The 16617-nt window shown below is 48.6% G+C and overlaps 1 protein-coding gene across 2 annotated transcripts in view; it reads right to left on the bottom strand.

Moving 5' to 3' along the window:
- Nucleotides 1-16154, bottom strand: part of PLXNC1 (plexin C1) — a 160706-nt gene extending 144552 nt beyond the window's left edge. Inside the window, exon 1 of one of the 2 annotated variants that reach the window (XR_002734521.2) lies at nucleotides 14685-16154. Coding sequence is in view for 1 of the 2 variants with exons in the window: in XM_023226012.2 (XP_023081780.1) it covers nucleotides 14685-15746 (1062 nt within the window). In the remaining variant the exon portion in view is untranslated. The remainder of the gene's footprint in view (nucleotides 1-14684) is intronic. The other variant, XM_023226012.2, reaches the window with a different exon arrangement.
- Between the last annotated feature and the right edge of the window lie 463 nt (nucleotides 16155-16617).

Raw genomic sequence — 16617 nt, 5'->3', positions numbered from 1 at the left:
GGAGAGGTGTAAAGTGTGCTTAGGGACACAGCTGGGCAGCCTCTAGACCAGGCAAGCATGGTTGGTGTGCAGCACAGCCGTGGGAAGCACGCAAGGTGGTGAAGCTTGTATTTCACCACCTTCTACCCTATCCCCTCCCTCCACGGGCCCCAGTGTCCCCAGCCACCCAAGCTGACCCACCACCAAAGTCCCACTCTCCAAGACTCATCCTTCCTTCTTCCTGCTTTATGTCCCTTCCCCACCCCCACCAAACCTCCTTCTCCTCCCTATGGCTAATTTCAGTTAATTACTTATAAAATGATGACCTGACTCAAATAATTCACAAAAAAGATATGAATGGCAGAGAGTGTGAAAACTGCATTTTCCTAGATTCTTTTTTTTTTTTTTTTTTAAGACAGAGTCTCACTGTGTCACCCAGTCTGGAGTGCAGTGGCACGATCTCGGCTCACTGCAACCTCCGACTCCCAGGTTCAAGCAATTCTTCTGTCTCAGCCTCCCAAGTAGCTACAGTCAGGCGCCACCACGCCTGGCTAATTTTTGTATTTTTAGTAGAGACAGGGTTTCACTATGTTGGCCACGCTGGTCTTGAACTCCTGACCTCATGATCCGCCCATCTTGGCTTCCCAAAATGTGGGCATTACAGGTGTGAGCTACCGTGCCCGGCCCTAGTTTCTTAGAATTGAAAGAGACTCAGTCCACCAATGCTTTTCCAGGAGGAAATGACTGGCATTCTACATGGGATGGCTCCTCATTATGGGAGCTGTCCTGTGTGATGTGGGACTTTTAGCATTCCTGACTCCTGTCCACAAAGTAGTGCCCTCCATTATGTTGACTACTGTGAAAGTCCCCTCCCCAATATTTCTGAACATCCCCTAAATAAATGTCATCATCCCCTGTTAAGAACCACTGAAATCTGTGACATGGTTTCAGAGTTGCTGACAAATGGTTATGTAGACTTCCCTCTGGCCCTGCTCCCCATCATGGTCAACCACACCACTAATCACCCTCGACTCTTCTCTTTCTGTCACTCCCCACATCCAATACATTAAAAATCTCAGTTGAATTTCCCAATAATCTCAAATTCACCTTCTCTATCTCTACAGGTTGTATTCGGCCCAAGCATCCATTCATTCCCCTCCCGATCTAATGCAAGGGTATCTTGGTGTCTCCCTTTTAACTTTCAATCTATTCTCTGTCCAGTAGCCAAAGTGATCTTTTAAAATATGAAACAGGTCCTGTTACTCCCTGGACTAAAATTCTGCAATGGCTTCCCATCATGATACTGAGAACTGAATCCATATGCCTCCCCAGGCTCTCCCTGGGCTGGTTCCTGATGATGTCTTCACATCCATTCCTTGCCATTATTCTCCTGCACTCTGCTTCTGCTCCCCAGGTCCAGTTGATTTCTTTCAGACTCTTGGACACAAGAGTCTGCCTCAGGGCCTTTGCACTTGCTACTTCTTCTAGCCCCCACCCCCCTTCACTCCCTTGTAGGCTGGCTTTTTTCAATCTGTCAGGTTTCAAGTCGAATGTCACCTACTCATGGACACATGACCATAGCTCTTCTGTTCCTACCTCAGTTTTTCTTCTGAATCATAGCACTCCATTTATTTCCTTCAAAATATTTATTAATAACTATTGTTTTTAAAAACTTACTCACTGTCTCCCAGTAGACTCCATCTTTATAAGATCGACTATCTCCAATAGTATTGTATTCTACACTTTGAATGCAGCATCCACCTCAGCATCTGACATGGAGTAGGTTGTCAATAAATGCTTATCGAAGGGATAAATAAAAACAGGGTCAATGTTTGAATACTTTCAGTCAATATCTCATCAGGCCACTATGATACATTAATAAGTAGGCCTAATCATTATTGAGTTCTTTAGTTGAGTCAAAACTTGTCCCTTGTAAATACTGGGCCTTGGTTCTGCCTTGGGGAGCAATAGAAAACCACCCCAGACCTCCCATTACCATGTAAATTAGCCTTCTCTCCATAGCTCATTGACAGCTTGTAAGAGACAGTTTCTGGGTCTCTCGCCATCTCCGTACATGAAGAGTCAACAGATTCAGTGTACTTAAAATGTGCCTCTAAGAAGTAAACAGAGTACTTTAGGTGTGCTCTGACCAAAGCTAATAATAATAGGATTGTCCTTTCCCATGATTCAAATAGCATATTTTGAAGAACACGCCCTATCATTGTGTTCTTTCAAATAAAAGTAGCTGATGGTAGCATGGAAGAGTAGAAAAAACAAGTGATTTAGAGTAAAAAATATGTGGTTTCAAGTTCAAGCTCTATTACTTATGAGCTGTAAGTGTTTAGACAGTCATTTATCCTTTCTGAGTTTTCTCTACCCACCCAGCCACTCATCCATCTATTATTTATGGAGCACTTGCTGTTGACCAAGTACTTGAAATACAGATGTGAACAAACTCCCTATTGTCAAAATAAACCAATCAAATGAGCTTTGAAATAAAATGCAACACTTTGCATTTCATGTCACTGGTTTCTGAAACACTTGGTAACCCAAATGAATGGTTAGAGTGGGGCTCCACTGATATCCACAGTTCATGAACAGAATTCAGGGAATCCATGAAACTGCATGAAAAAAAAAAAATCTTTATTCTAGGGAGCTCTAACTGGAACTTAGCATTTCCTTTAATCACGGATTCAGGCCACAGCAGTATTTACTGAGCCTGTGACTTTGTCACCAAAATAAATCAGCTATTTTCATATTATTTGATAGTTGTTGCAGATATCTCAAAGTATCATTTATGCTCATCTCTCCTTTGAAATTATGGTAGTTACTGCCTCTAGATCTTGCTATTGAATGTGTTAAGATATATTACCACACCTGAAATTGAAAAAACATTTTGATAGATCGATATATTAATATATTGCATCTATTTTGCAATCCAATGTTTTTATTAATATATAGTGTCTATTTTGCAATCCAATGTTTTTATTTTATGCATTAAAAAACATTATTCTGTCAAGGGGTCTACAGGCTGCATTAGAGGTCTACAACACAAGAGCTCTGCAGCGTTAGGAAGAAAGATATTGCTAAGTGCAGGGGCTGACACTAGGTGACACCTATAGCCCCCAGCTGCTCTAGGCTATTTCCTCCTCTATTGCCTTAGAGAAGCAAGGCTTTGCGCTTGGAATCCAGTTTTTAAAAGGGGTCAGTGATGGAGAAAGGTGCCTCAGGAGAAGACCAAGAGGTGATGATCAGGAACAGCTGGTGTGTTAGGTAACACGCTTCCTCAATCAGGTTGCAGAGAGATAGGGGATGACGAGGAATCCTGGCTTATTGGGAAGGGAGTCAAAAGGAAATACCCTTCACTGTCGCTGTCCAGCTTTTACTCTTCCTCAGAACAGAGCCCCAGTGTCAAGTCCTCTTGGACACACTCATCTCACCATGCTATAATCACTATCTTCTTCACCAGATGAAGAGAACCTTCTTTCCAGTGCCAGAAACACTTACCGAGGGCTCACTTACCATGTGTTAGCCAGCCCGATAGATGCCTAGGAAAGAAAGATGAGCCAGACCTGGCCACTCCCCTCAGTGCATGTATAGCCCAAACAGGGATGTGTGGGGCCCGACACAGGGCCTGGCACGCTGTAAGGTTTATGGAGCGGATCCCTGACTCCTAACTTCACTGCCAACTCGCTACTTAGAAACTCTTCCTGGATGTCCCAAGGCATCTAAAAACCAACAAAAATTACACTCATCCTCTAATTGGTCCTCCACGTCTTAAAAACCTATTTCACTTCATCCCTTCTCTCCATCCTCACCGCTCCAACCTCAGTTCAGCTCTTCAATGTTCCTCAGTTGAATGATTGCAATAAACAAAATCCATCTGTTTCTCTCCATATTTGTCACCACTGCTCATGGCCAAGGTGACATTATTTCTTGCCTGGACTACTGCAAGAGCCTCCTGCAGGTTTTCCTTCTTCTACTGTGGCCAATCTCTCATCCATTCCCCACAGGGCAGCTGTTATTTAGGAATTCAAATCCAATCATTTCACTTCCCTTCAAAGGCTCTCCTGTGCTCGGAGAAGAAAATCTAATCTCCTTCCCATTGCCAAGGAGGCCTGTAGGCTAGGCCTGCTGCTTCCTTCTCCAGCCTCCTCCCCTCGTACTCTCCCCTCTACCTCCCTAGCCTCAACCACACTAGCATTTTGCTCTCTACAACCACCAAGACCAGGTTGTTCCATCTTTGAGTCCTTGCATGTGCCCTCCAGTCTGCCAGCAGTGCTCCTCCCAGTTCTGCATGGGAAACCTGTAACTGGCCTTCATTATCTTCCTGGTGTCAATTCGGCCTCCTTAAAGAGAACTTACCCCAACACCCGCAACCCCAAATGCCTCTGCTACATCACCTGCTTAGTGAAGTGCCTCCGTTTCTTCATCTTTAAAATGGAAGTAATAATACAGCCCATTTTGTAAAGTTACAGTGAGGATTAAATGAGTTAATATTGGTAAAGTGCTTAGAATAATGACGCACAGTAGGTGCACTGTAAATTTTACCTATCATCTTAGTGTAAAAGTAACTGTTAATTTGCTAAATGTTTATCATCTGCCCTATTTACCACTGATATGAATATCTCCACACACTGCTTGGCACATAATAGGAGCTCAAGAAAGTATTTGAACAAATGATAGTCTTTCTAATAAGGTGCTTTGCCTCCAACCTTACGGCAGCCACTTTATCTTCTGAGTAATCTTTCCAGAACACATTTAGATTGTGTCGTTTATAATCCCACTGTTATACTCCATCAGGCTTAGCCACGGTTTTCATACTCTGCTCAGCAGAGTTCTAGAAATTCCTTGGAGGTGCCTCAGGGACAGGCCTGGATGGGGTGGGGCAAGTTGTAGAGCTCCGGAAACTTCCAACCCCTGCTTCCCCACCGCCGCCCCCCCTCGCCACCGTGTTCCCAGCACTTGGTAATTGGTCTTACAAAGAGAACCAAGTCAATGATAATTTTTCTCAAGAGACAGGGTCGTGCTATGTTGTTCAGGCTGGATTTGAACTCCTGGGCTCAAGCGATCTTCCTGTCTCAGCCTCCCAAGTAGCTGGACTACAAATATGTGCCTCTACACCTGGCTAAGATTTTTATTTTTATTTTTATTTTTGTAGCGATGGGGTCTTGCTACATTGCCCAGGTTAGTCTCAAAACTCCTGGGCTCAAGTGATCCACCTGCCTTGGCCACCCAAGTTGCTGGGATTACAGGCATGTGCCAACTGTTCCCTGCCTAATGATAATTTTCTAATCTTTTTCTCATATGGAGCTTCCGATTGATAATTTACTCCAAAGGCAAGGTTTGGAAAGTCTAGAGGACTAACCATCAGGATAAAATCCAACCACCTTTGCCCATCTCATTAAGCCCTTCACCATCTGGAACTGCACACTTGTTTCTGGGTATTCCACAACCAGGGTGAGCTGCTTTTGGTTCCCAGCCTTACTCAACTTCCTGCCTGTGCACAAGCTGTGCCTTCCCTCTAGAACTCCCTTCTCCACCTTCTCCACTCAGCTTCAAGACATAGCCCAAGCATTACCTCTCTAAAGCCTCCCGACTCCTCCCAGGCTGAGTGTAATGCCTCTTTTTGGGACTTCCACTGCAGCTCTTGGTCACATCTCTCTTGCCATGAGTATTGGACTGTATGGGAAAGGTTTGTTTTACTCTCACTCTTTCTATAATAGCAGGAGTCAACAAACCACCACCTGTGGGCCAAATCTGGCTTACTGCCTGTTTTTCAAATGGCCCATGAGCTAAGAATAGCTTTTGCATTTTAAAATGGTTGAAAAGAATCAAAAAAAGAATAATTCATGACAAGTGAAAATTACAGGGAATTCACATTTCGGTGTCCATAACGTTTTAATGGAACACAGCCCTGCCTGCTCATTTACGTATTGTTCATGGCTGTGTTCACACTACAGCAGCGGAATTGAGCAGTTGTGATGGAGACTGTACGTAGCCTGCAAAGCCGAAAATATTCATGATTGGGCCCTTTACAGAGTTAGCTGACCCCTGCATAACAGCATTGACCAGGGTGGTGGGATGGAAATGCCGCCAAATCCCCCTAGTAACTTCTCTAAGGAAAGCGCTATGTGTAGCTATTGAACAGATAATTCAACCAACATGAAAAGCAACCACTGAAACTGAAAAAAGAATGTCACAGTTCTATTTGTTTTTGTGATCACATAAAAAATTAGCATTTCATCAAGACAGAAAATTAAAACTAAGAAAAATGATAAGCACATTTCTTAAAAAACATAATAAGAAACCACTGCCATGGGGCCACTTTGATAAACAGGTTAGACTCATGCTGGCCACACACTGTTCCCAGGTCAACTTTGGGGTTTCCCGGTCTTCATCATCTGTGTGCCAACGCATGTTTGGGGAAGGGAATGGTCATCCAAAAACTTTAAGGGAGACAGATTTGACACTATCATACGCTACTGTAGTCAAGGTGTTGGTCTTGGTGTGGCTCTTCTGCCATCCTGTTCTAAGGGAATCCACCTGCAGCGCCTGCTGGGGACAATTGCATCTTTGATCCTCTTCTAATTGGACCAGGGGCCAGCACCTGCCCCAAGGGTGACAAATCCCTACACTGACCTCGGGCTCATTAGCTGGTGTGAAAGATGAACTGGACTCAACTCTCTCTCTCTCCTGGCAACTTGGACTACATAATACAGAAAGTCATTCCCAGTTAGTAGCCAAAGCAGAAGGTGACAGGCTGTTAAGATGTACAGTGGGAGGCAAGTGTGCTGGCTTATGCCTATAATCCTAGCACTTCGGAAGGACTACTTTAGCTCAGGAGATTGAGACCAGCATGGGCAACGCAGCAAGACCTCATCTTTACCAAAAATAAAAAAAAATCAGCCCGGCATGGTGGTGTGTGCCTGCAGTCTCAGTTACTTGGGAAGCTGAGGTGGGAGGATTGCTTGAACCCAAGAGTTTGAGGCTGCAATAAGCTATGATCATGCCACTGTACTCTAGCCTAGGTGACAGGGTGAGACTGTCTAAAAAAAAAAAAAAAAAAAAAAATTTCCAGTGTCTCTCCTCTAGGAACCATATTGTTTAAGAAACGATTTTACGGCTGGGCGCGGTGGCTCAAACCTGTAATCCCAGCACTTTGGGAGGCCGAGACGGGCGGATCACGAGGTCAAGAGATCGAGACCATCCTGGCTAACGCGGTGAAACCCCGTCTCTACTAAAAAAATACAAAAAACTAGCCGGGCGAGGTGGCGGGCGCCTGTAGTCCCAGCTACTCAGGAGGCTGAGGCAGGAGAATGGCGTAAACCTGGGAGGCGGAGCTTGCAGTGAGCTGAGATCGGGCCACTGCACTCCAGCCCGGGTGACAGAGCGAGACTCCGTCTCAAAAAAAAAGAAACGATTTTACTCCAATTAGCTGGGTGTGACAGCACTCGCCTGAGGTACCAGCTACTCAGGAGGCTGAGGTAGGAGAATCGCTTGAATCCAGGAGGCGGTAGTTGCAGTGAGCCGAGATTGTGCCACTGCACTGTAGCCTGGGCAACAGAGTGAGACCGTGTTTCCAAAAAAAAAAAAAAAGATAGACAGTGGGGATCAAGGCAGGCCCGAGGCATACTCAGGTGGGAGGAAGTAGATATTTGAGGAAGCAGAGGAGGTCATTTGGTAGGAGGATGGTGCAAAGCAGCCAGGCTAAGTCATGTTAACAGGGAGACTAAGGAAGGAGCATTCATCATTTGCTGATGCTGACTGAGCTCCTTTAAGCTGCCTTGAATATGGAACCACCTTCCAACTGCATATCAAGGAGCCCGTCATAACACTATTAGTAGTAAGGATGGTGATGATAGTAAACACAGACATAACATTTACTATGAGTCAAGTAGTATTCATTCTATACTTATTAACTCATGAATCCAGACAATAAGCCTATGAAACCAAGAGGATCTCTACTAGATGAAGACACTGAGGCATAGAAAGGTTGAATAATTTGTCTACAGTCCCACAACTGGTAACTGGTAGCTTTGGTCCCAATTGCCCTGGTTCCAGTGACTGTGCATACAACCATTACACGCTATTGCTTTTATTCCTGGATTACCATGGAATTCCATGTGTTTCTGTCCACAGTATCCTTCATCCCTTTATCTGAGCTTACTCAAGTAGATCTTTATTCCATGCAACCAATTGTACATGACTAGGATAGAAACTGGTATCAGGATTGATGCTGTAAAGAATGGACCCTTGGAGAGAATGTCTGGTGTGTGCAATTGGCTCTGGCGTACAGCACAACAGAAGACTCTAGACATCCCCCCATATCTGGGAGTGAAATACAAATAAACTGTTACATGCAAGAGTGAAGGAGCTAATTAAACTATGGCTTATAGGTTTTTGAGACTCAGACTCTAAGCCCAAAAATGGCAACTCTTTAAAGGGCTTTCTAGGTATTGCCTTTGATCAGTGAGGAGGGAATAAGGAGTATCAGAGTGGTAAAATGTGTTGGTTACTTTTTACGGCCCTAAGTAAAATGCAAGGAAAAAAAATGCGACAAGTTCCTATCCCAGGTGCCTCAGCTGGAACACAAGGAAAATTGTTTTATCTTATAACAGTGGTTCTTAAACGTAAGCATGACTTCAAATCACTTTGAGGGCTTTCTAAAATACAGATTGGCAGTCCTACCTCAACCTCCAGAGCTTCTGATTTAGTAAGTCTGGTGTAGGGTCCAAGAGTGTGCATGTCTAGCAAGTTCCCAAGTGATGTGCACGCCGCTGGGCCAGAGTCCACACTTTAAGGACCACTGCCTACAGCATAAAGCCCTTTCCTCTCATAGTTGAAAGGCAATCAAAAATTACACCATAGAAGTTCCAACCATGTTAGGTTTCCATGGTCAAAAGTAACTCTGATCGGCAACACCAGAAGCCTGGTATTCCAATGAATGGAAGTACCTGGGAAGAGCTGAAGGAGTGAAGGACACTATGTAACCTAAAACTAAGGAAGGAAGGGGCCCTGACACATCAGGCATTAAGAAAAAGACAATGGTTGCCGGGCGCGGTGGCTCAAGCCTGTAATCCCAGCACTTTGGGAGGCCGAGACGGGCGGATCATGAGGTCAGGAGATGAGACCATCCTGGCTAACATGGTGAAACCCTGTCTCTACTAAAAATACAAAAAACTAGCCAGGCAAGGTGGCAGACGCCTGTAGTCCCAGCTACTCAGGAGGCTGAGGCAGGAGAATGGTGTAAACCCCCGAGGCGGAGCTTGCAGTGAGCTGAGATCCGGCCACTGCACTCCAGCCTGGGCGACAGAGCGAGACTCCGTCTCAAAAAAAAAAAAAAGAAAAGAAAAGAAAAGAAAAAGAAAAAGACAATGGTTAAGAGAGTGTGAGGTGACCAGACTCCCATAAAGTGTTGCTGCTGAGTATTGAAAACATTTCCAACACGATTCTCTACGATCCTTCATTTATTCATTCAACAAATATTTCTGAAGTCCCAACTACATACTGGGTACTATGCTAGGTATGGGGGGTTCAACAGAGAACACCCTTTGAGATCATGTATAGGACTGCATGCTCAGAACACCAACACTGTCTAGAAGTTCACAGTTAAGAAACTACAATCCTGCCAGAGTCAGAACTTCAGGTGGTCACCAATGCAAACCTAGAAACTCAGCTCACAACTAAGGATTCTCTGCTGTATCCTATGCCTGTGTCCACAAAAAGCTGGTCTTAGCATAGCAGTTGTAAGGGGCTAGCTTGCTCCACACAGGATAGGGTTGACACCAGGACCTAGTGTCCATGGTGACAGACCGTCCATGGCAGTGGACATGTACACGTTATTGCATGTAATAATTATGTAACTCTTCGTGCCTTGGTTTCTTTATTTAAAGTGGGGAATCCCATTTCCCTGATAGCAATTTTCTCTGGATTCATGAGTTAATGTGTATAGAATAAGCACTACTTGACCCATAGAAAATGCCATGTGCTTTGGCTGTCTTTTCTATCATCACCATCATGATAACTAATAGTAATAGGATAGGGCTCCTTAATGTAGACTTATAAGGTGGTTAAAAGTTCAGGTCCTAGAGTTGGACCACCCAGGTTCTAAATCCTCTGCTATTTTCCAGCTATGGAACCTAACAGAAGCTCTCTGGGTCTTACTTTTTCTCATCTCTAATCATCATGATAACTACAGTCCTTGCCCCATATGGTGAATGAGAATCAACAGAAAATAAGGCATGTAAATTGCTTCACACAAAACCTGGCCATAATAACTATTCAGTAGATAGTAGCTATGATTGCTTTCCCCCTCTTTCTAAGTGGGTGCTGTCACTGCAATTGTCCTTTTTGAATCCATTTTTGCATATCATATGTATATATGAGGGTAAAATCACCATCTAGTCTATAGACTGCAAAATGGCTTGACAAAATCATAACAGAAACTGGAAGAGAAATAAACATCACAGGAAGACTGCGGATTTTGAGGTCAATAGGCTGCATCACCAAGTGGAACTGGGATGTCACTTCTCCACACATGTTCCTTGGGTTGCTGTCTGTTGGACAGCATGTGAGCATTCTGTGGTTGTCTGCATGACAGTTAAATTATGTCAGGCTTTAGAATTATGTAAGTGTGGAAGAAGGGGGTATGTCTCCCTACAAAAGGGTAGAATGAACTAGAGAACAAATTAGAATGACCTAGAGTCCTGTGGACCAACACTATAGGAAAACATACTACCTTCAGTGTCTACAGAGGGGTGGCTGCCATGTTTAAACCACGAGTGACCCCAGAACTCAACAATAGTGGCCAAACAAGTCTGCAGCAATCAGACTCCACAAACTCGAACACAAACACTTTCTATGGATCACATTGGTGTAGTGAGAGTTCAGAAAGGGAGGAAGTCAAATTAATTAACTTGTGCATAATTAAAAACATTCATTTCTATACTAATCCAAGCACAGGTATGTTATTAAAAAGAATGAAAAAGGCCGGGCGCGGTGGCTCAAGCCTGTAATCCCAGCACTTTGGGAGGCCGAGACGGGCGGATCACGAGGTCAGGAGATCGAGACCATCCTGGCTAACACGGTGAAACCCCGTCTCTACTAAAAAATACAAAAAACTAGCCGGGCGAGGTGGTGGGCGCCTGTAGTCCCAGCTACTCCAGAGGCTGAGGCAGGAGAATGGCGGAAACCCGAGAGGAGGAGCTTGCAGTGAGCTGAGATCCGGCCACTGCACTCCAGCCTGGGTGACAGAGCCAGACTCCGTCTCAAAAAAAAAAAAAAAAAAAAAAAAAGAATGAAAAAAAGGAAAGAGATCACATGAAGTTCTAAAACACAACCCAATATTAGAGGCATGTACTGCCTTCTGAGGTTACCCTCTAGCCTCAACCCCACATCCTGGGGAGGTTGTTTGCTGCCGATGTAAATAGGGGACCTTCCCGAAAGTTCGAGAAGTCCTGGGGTGGTGGGAAGAGTAGAGATGTAGACATTGGAAGACTTGGATTAAAGGTGGAGGGCTCTGGCACTTATCTCACTATCTTGAGCAAGTTGCTTAACGGATCTTTAGCCTCCTCATCTGGAAAATGAGATGATCCTCATAGAATCAACCTTAGACTTGATGCTGGGCTCAAAAGAAATAATACATGTGGAAGTGCTGTAAAAATATCACAGAAGATTATCAGAGAGAGAGTCTACAGAAATCGGTTGCCTTAGCACATTTGAGAGCTGCAGTTAACCTGCTATAATTGTGAAAGTGGATTCAAAGTTGGTGGCAAGGCAGGAAAAGTAAACGGTCCAGTGTGTAAACAGCTGAGTACACACTCACTGCACAAGCATCTCGTAAATTACTCCTTAGCAGAAGCTGAAGGGGAGGAGGATCATTGATAAGAGGTAAGAGAACCAGGAAGCGGGAAAATACAACCCAGTCAGTCCCATCACTTTTCTACCTATGGTTGATTGAAGATGGAATATAAGAGGCAGCTAGGAGGAGAGGGAGAAAGAAGGCAAGCGAATCCAGCCGCTTGTGCCTTGCAGCCTGTGGATTACTGTTAAAATTACCCTGTCTGCTCTAAAGGAATCGCTGTTGGAATCTATTGAGGTTCCCTCTAGAGTGTGTCAAGTCCTGCTCCTGTCTTAGGCACCCATAATTCAGCACACCTTTTCAAAATCACATTCGAGACCTGAAAATAAACTGCAGAACAAATGCAATCAAATGACATCATTCTTCTGAGTGACAGCCAGGGGCACACCGATCCCATGACCCCGTTACACAAGGTTGCAACCTGCTATTGTCCTTTCAGTGGCAAAATCAGTGGCACCCAGCACAGAGCATTGCTTACACTCGCAGGCATCAAACAAATATTTGTTGAATTGAATATCTTCTCTACCTATTTAATAGGTTAGAAAATTGTCAGCTTTTTCATCAAAACTACCACCCTTTTTCATTCAAACTCCTCTTGAAATTCAATTCCATTAAGGCTTTTCAATGCATACTAGCAGCAAGGAATTTACTTAAATGAAAAAAAAAATGCAAAACTCCAAGCTCCCACCTGTGCAGCCATGACATGCTATTGTTTGAACCAGCGTATATTATTTAACTTGGCTAACAAGCTCAGGGGGTACAGACCCTGTCTTTCAGAACACACAACTCTGAGCACACTGGGAGTTCTTGATAAATAGCAGCAGCAAGAAATGCTGTGGAGGGACTCATTTTAATTATTTATTTTTCCAGTTCCAGATTTTTGGCAGCATGTGTTTATCCCTTGCTTGATTTCCAAGGGGCAGCTCTCTCGCAGAAGCTCCTGTAAAGAAGGATAAACAGCTCCACGACTTCCTCTGCCACTGCCCTCCCCATCCCGGCACAAGCAGGAACACCTGATTGAGCCAAAACGTGGATTTTGAGTGCCTTCAAGATGCTGGCTGGGTTTGGAAGGGAACTGAGTCTTCCAGGACCCAATAGGTAGAGAGACGCAGTCAAGAGAAATGTTTTGGCTCCACACATCGACACAGCTGTCAGATGGCAAGCTTGGACTTCCACCCTTATTACCTGCTGTGGGCCTCTGAGCTGGCTTGTCATTAACCCCAGAGACCAAGTGTGTCTAAAGCTGGACACAAAGTAATATTTCGGGGGTACTTTCAAGTCTTTCAACAGAGAAGTAGGAAACGATGATTTTACCAAACTTAAACCATTAGATTATAAAGATCTAATAAAGACAGGAATCAAATATTAAATTATATGTGTACAGCAACAGTAAGTCATTTAGGAGGCAAGTATTTGTTTTTACATATTTTTAAAAATTATACCAGTAACAAAGGCATTATGTGTGTGTCCCAGCACACAGCTTGACAGGCAAAGAAGCAGCAGCAAGTGACCGTCCTAAGAAGCCTTGTAAAAGAACCCCTGGTTTTTTTCTCCCTGGCTCATAGGGCTAATATTTGGTAAGATGTGCTTTGCAGAGAAAGAAGGGGGTGGGGGAAGCTGTCCTTCTATACACATATTAATATACCTGGGAGCCAACGTGCCCCTGTACCAACACATTTTCCAAGTGGTGACTTCTCCCCTTCCTCTCTGACTCATTTTGTACCAAAACAATGGCAACACCTGTAGCCGTTAATTTCTGCGCTTTGATTTTTTGTCCAGTTATAAAGGAGGCTCTCAGCAGGCTCCCCTCTCAGGAGCCATATGTGGAGTTGATGTGCCAGCCGCCTTGGAAGGGAAACGGCCTCCGGAGAAGTGCACAATGGCCCCATAATCCCCATCAACTGGACCCTCTTGAACTGCCTCTTTATTTTCCAGTCAAAGAAATGCCAATCTCAAGATGAAAGCTGTGGCTGCCCTGGGAGCCCAAGGGAAACCTGTGTCGCTTGCCTGGTTCAGCCCAAGGGTGGTGACTCTGAGTTCTGCCATCTAGTCTCGCAATCTGGAGCCCAGAAACTGTCTGTAGTACCCCCAACACTCTCCCTTGCGCTCCCCTCTAGGATGAGGCTTTTACCACAAGGCCATCTCCCGCCCAGCCTCTCCCAGCGGCTGGCGACCACAGCGCACCCTGAGCAGAGCCACGGCCCCGCCCCCTCGCACCGGGTCATGCCGGGGGTTCGGTTCCAGCGCGAGCCTCTTTTGCAGGCTGGCATTTCTCCACGCTGAGCGGGCTAGCAACACTTCAGACCACAGCACTTGCGTTGCCGGTGGGGGGCGGAGACAGGGGGCCACAAAGGCTGGGGTGTGGCAGGGAGCCCTTTAGGTTCAATGGCTTCTCTGCCGAGGGCACTGTGTTTGCTAACTGTTGACCAAGAGAGTCAGACCCACACGCCCGCTGGGACTACACAGAAGGGGCACAGGGAAGTCTGGAGAAGCGAATGGGAAAGAGGGGCTGCGCGAGAAGACTCAGCCCCAAACAAGCGTCCCCGTTTGGATAGGGAAGGATGGCACTGGGATGCATCCACTAGAGTTTTGAGTCTAACTCCAACCCTCCCCGCCCCCCTTTTTACGCTCTCCCTTTGGGGACCTCAGGCCGTGCTCCAGGTCTCGGGGACCGTCCGAGAGGAGCCTTCGGACGGCCGCCCACGGTGTGAACCTGAGCCCTGGTAAATATCAACCGGATCTACCCCCGCCCCGCCGCTCGCCCCCAGCTCGTTCTGCCTCGGCGGAGGCGGCGGCTCCCCGGCAGCAGCGCTCCCCGAGGCGCCCCGGGGGCAGGACTTACGCAGTGGCTCTCGGCCGTCTTGAAGTCCCAGCTGACCCTCTTGGCGCGCGCCTGGATCTCACTCATCCTGAAGAGGCAGAGCGCCGTAGTGGTGGGGGAGCGCCGCTCCTGGCCCTCTCCCGCGGCCGCGCTGAACACTCCCGCCCAGACGTCCAGGGCCTCCACTAGGCTGGAGGAGAGGAGCAGGCGGCGGCCGTCGGGGTGGCCGTGGCCGCAGTCGAGGGACGCCTGGCCCTGGAACAGCACCTCGGTGCTCTGCGCGATGCGCGCCATGCTGGGCCAGCCGGTGGCAGCGCCGCTCGTGTAGTTGTAGGGGTAGTAGGGGAAGTAGATGCTGCCGTTCCAGAGAAAGGCGTCTACGAAGTGCAGGCTGCCCGCGCCCTCGCACAGCTTGAGGCGGCCCAGCTCCTGCGTGGCCAGGCTGCGCCCCTCCGTGTCCTTGAGCGCGATGGCGGTGTCGTGATCGGATGCCGCGGGGTTGCAGCGGCTCGCCGTCTCCGGCTCAGGCAGCACGTAGGTGGCGGCCACCGCCAGGTACCAGCGGTTGTTCTGGCCCGCGCGGTACACCACGCCGGCCGTCGAGCCCTGCGGGTGGCACGACACCACCTCGGTGCCGTTGCGCAGGGAGCTGCGGCTCAGGTTGCCCAGGGGCCGCACCTCGCAGGCGCCCCGGTCGAAGGTCCAGCCGGTGAGCAGCAGCCCCCCGAGGCCGGCCGCCCCCTCGCGGTAGGGCAGCAGCAGCTTGCTGAAGCTGCTCCCGGGCCGGGGCCGCGCGGGGGGCGCCAGCGAGACCGGCTCCGTGCAGTTGCCCGCTTGGTCCCGGTACAGGCGCGAGAGGCTGTGCTCCAGGCTGTAGTCCAGCTGGTCCAGGCAGCTGCCGCTCGCCACGAACAAGCCGTCCTCCCGGCTCGCTGCGATGGCTCCGATGGTTTGCTCCGACCGCCACACGGGCTCGTCCGCGCCCCGGCCGGGAGTCGCCAGTGCCAGCAGATAGGCGAGCAGGGGCAGCGGCGCTGCGGGGCGCGGGGGGCGCGGCGGCGCCTTCCTCCGGGAGACCTCCATGGGGCTGGGGGGGCCGCCCCCGGGCAGGGCGCGCGGCGGCGACGGCGGCTCAGGCGCGCGGCAACGGAGACGCGGGCGGCGGCGGCGGCGGCGGTTCCTGCGCGCGCTCGGGCTCCCGCGGCCGCCCCATCCCCGCAGCTCACCCGGGAAGGAGAGCGGGGAGGGCGGCGCGCGGCGGGCTCGCTCCGGCAGCCTGTGCAGCGGCGGCGGCGGCAGCAAGCCCTGCGCGCTCCGGCACCGTTTCCTCCTCGCCCTCCTTCGCCGGAGAGTTCCTGTGTGCAGCGCTGGCGCTCGCGGGGAGGCGCGGAGGGGAAGGGAGGGGACGGGCGGAGAGGAGCGAGGCGGGCGGGGAGGGCTGGAGAGGTTGGGTGCGCTTGTGCGTTTCACTTTCCCATTGTGAAAGTGGGATGCAACTGGCCCCCTTCCTCATCCTCTTCCTCCTCCGCCCTCCGCCTTCTGCCCGCCCGCCCGCCCTCCCTCCACGCCCATCTCCCCTCCCCTCTTGATTCGGTGAGATAGGGAGGAGGGAGGTCTCGTAATTTGGGTTACTGTGTAGGTGGCCTCTTTCATCTATTCATAACAAAGCTCAGCCGCCCGCCACGGCCGCCGCGGCCGCCACCATCGCCCCCTTGGCTCGCCTGGGGCTCCCGGGGCGCGCTAACGGCGCACGGAGCGGGCTCCCGCGGCCGTCCGCCCGCGGGGCTGCTCCAACGCCCGGTTTTGTTTACGACAGCAGCCGGGTCGGGGATACGCCAGGCGCGCGGAGCGAGGATCCAGGGTGCGAAGGGGTTGCAGCGGAGGCCCCGGGCTCGGGCCACAGGGCTGCCACGAGGGCGGCTGACAGGTGTGGAGAGGCGAGAGGGAGGCCCTG

This window comes from Piliocolobus tephrosceles, chromosome 10 (genome assembly GCF_002776525.5).
Source record: "Piliocolobus tephrosceles isolate RC106 chromosome 10, ASM277652v3, whole genome shotgun sequence".
NCBI lineage: Eukaryota > Metazoa > Chordata > Mammalia > Primates > Cercopithecidae > Piliocolobus > Piliocolobus tephrosceles.
This window is presented reverse-complemented; position numbering and strand designations above follow the sequence as displayed.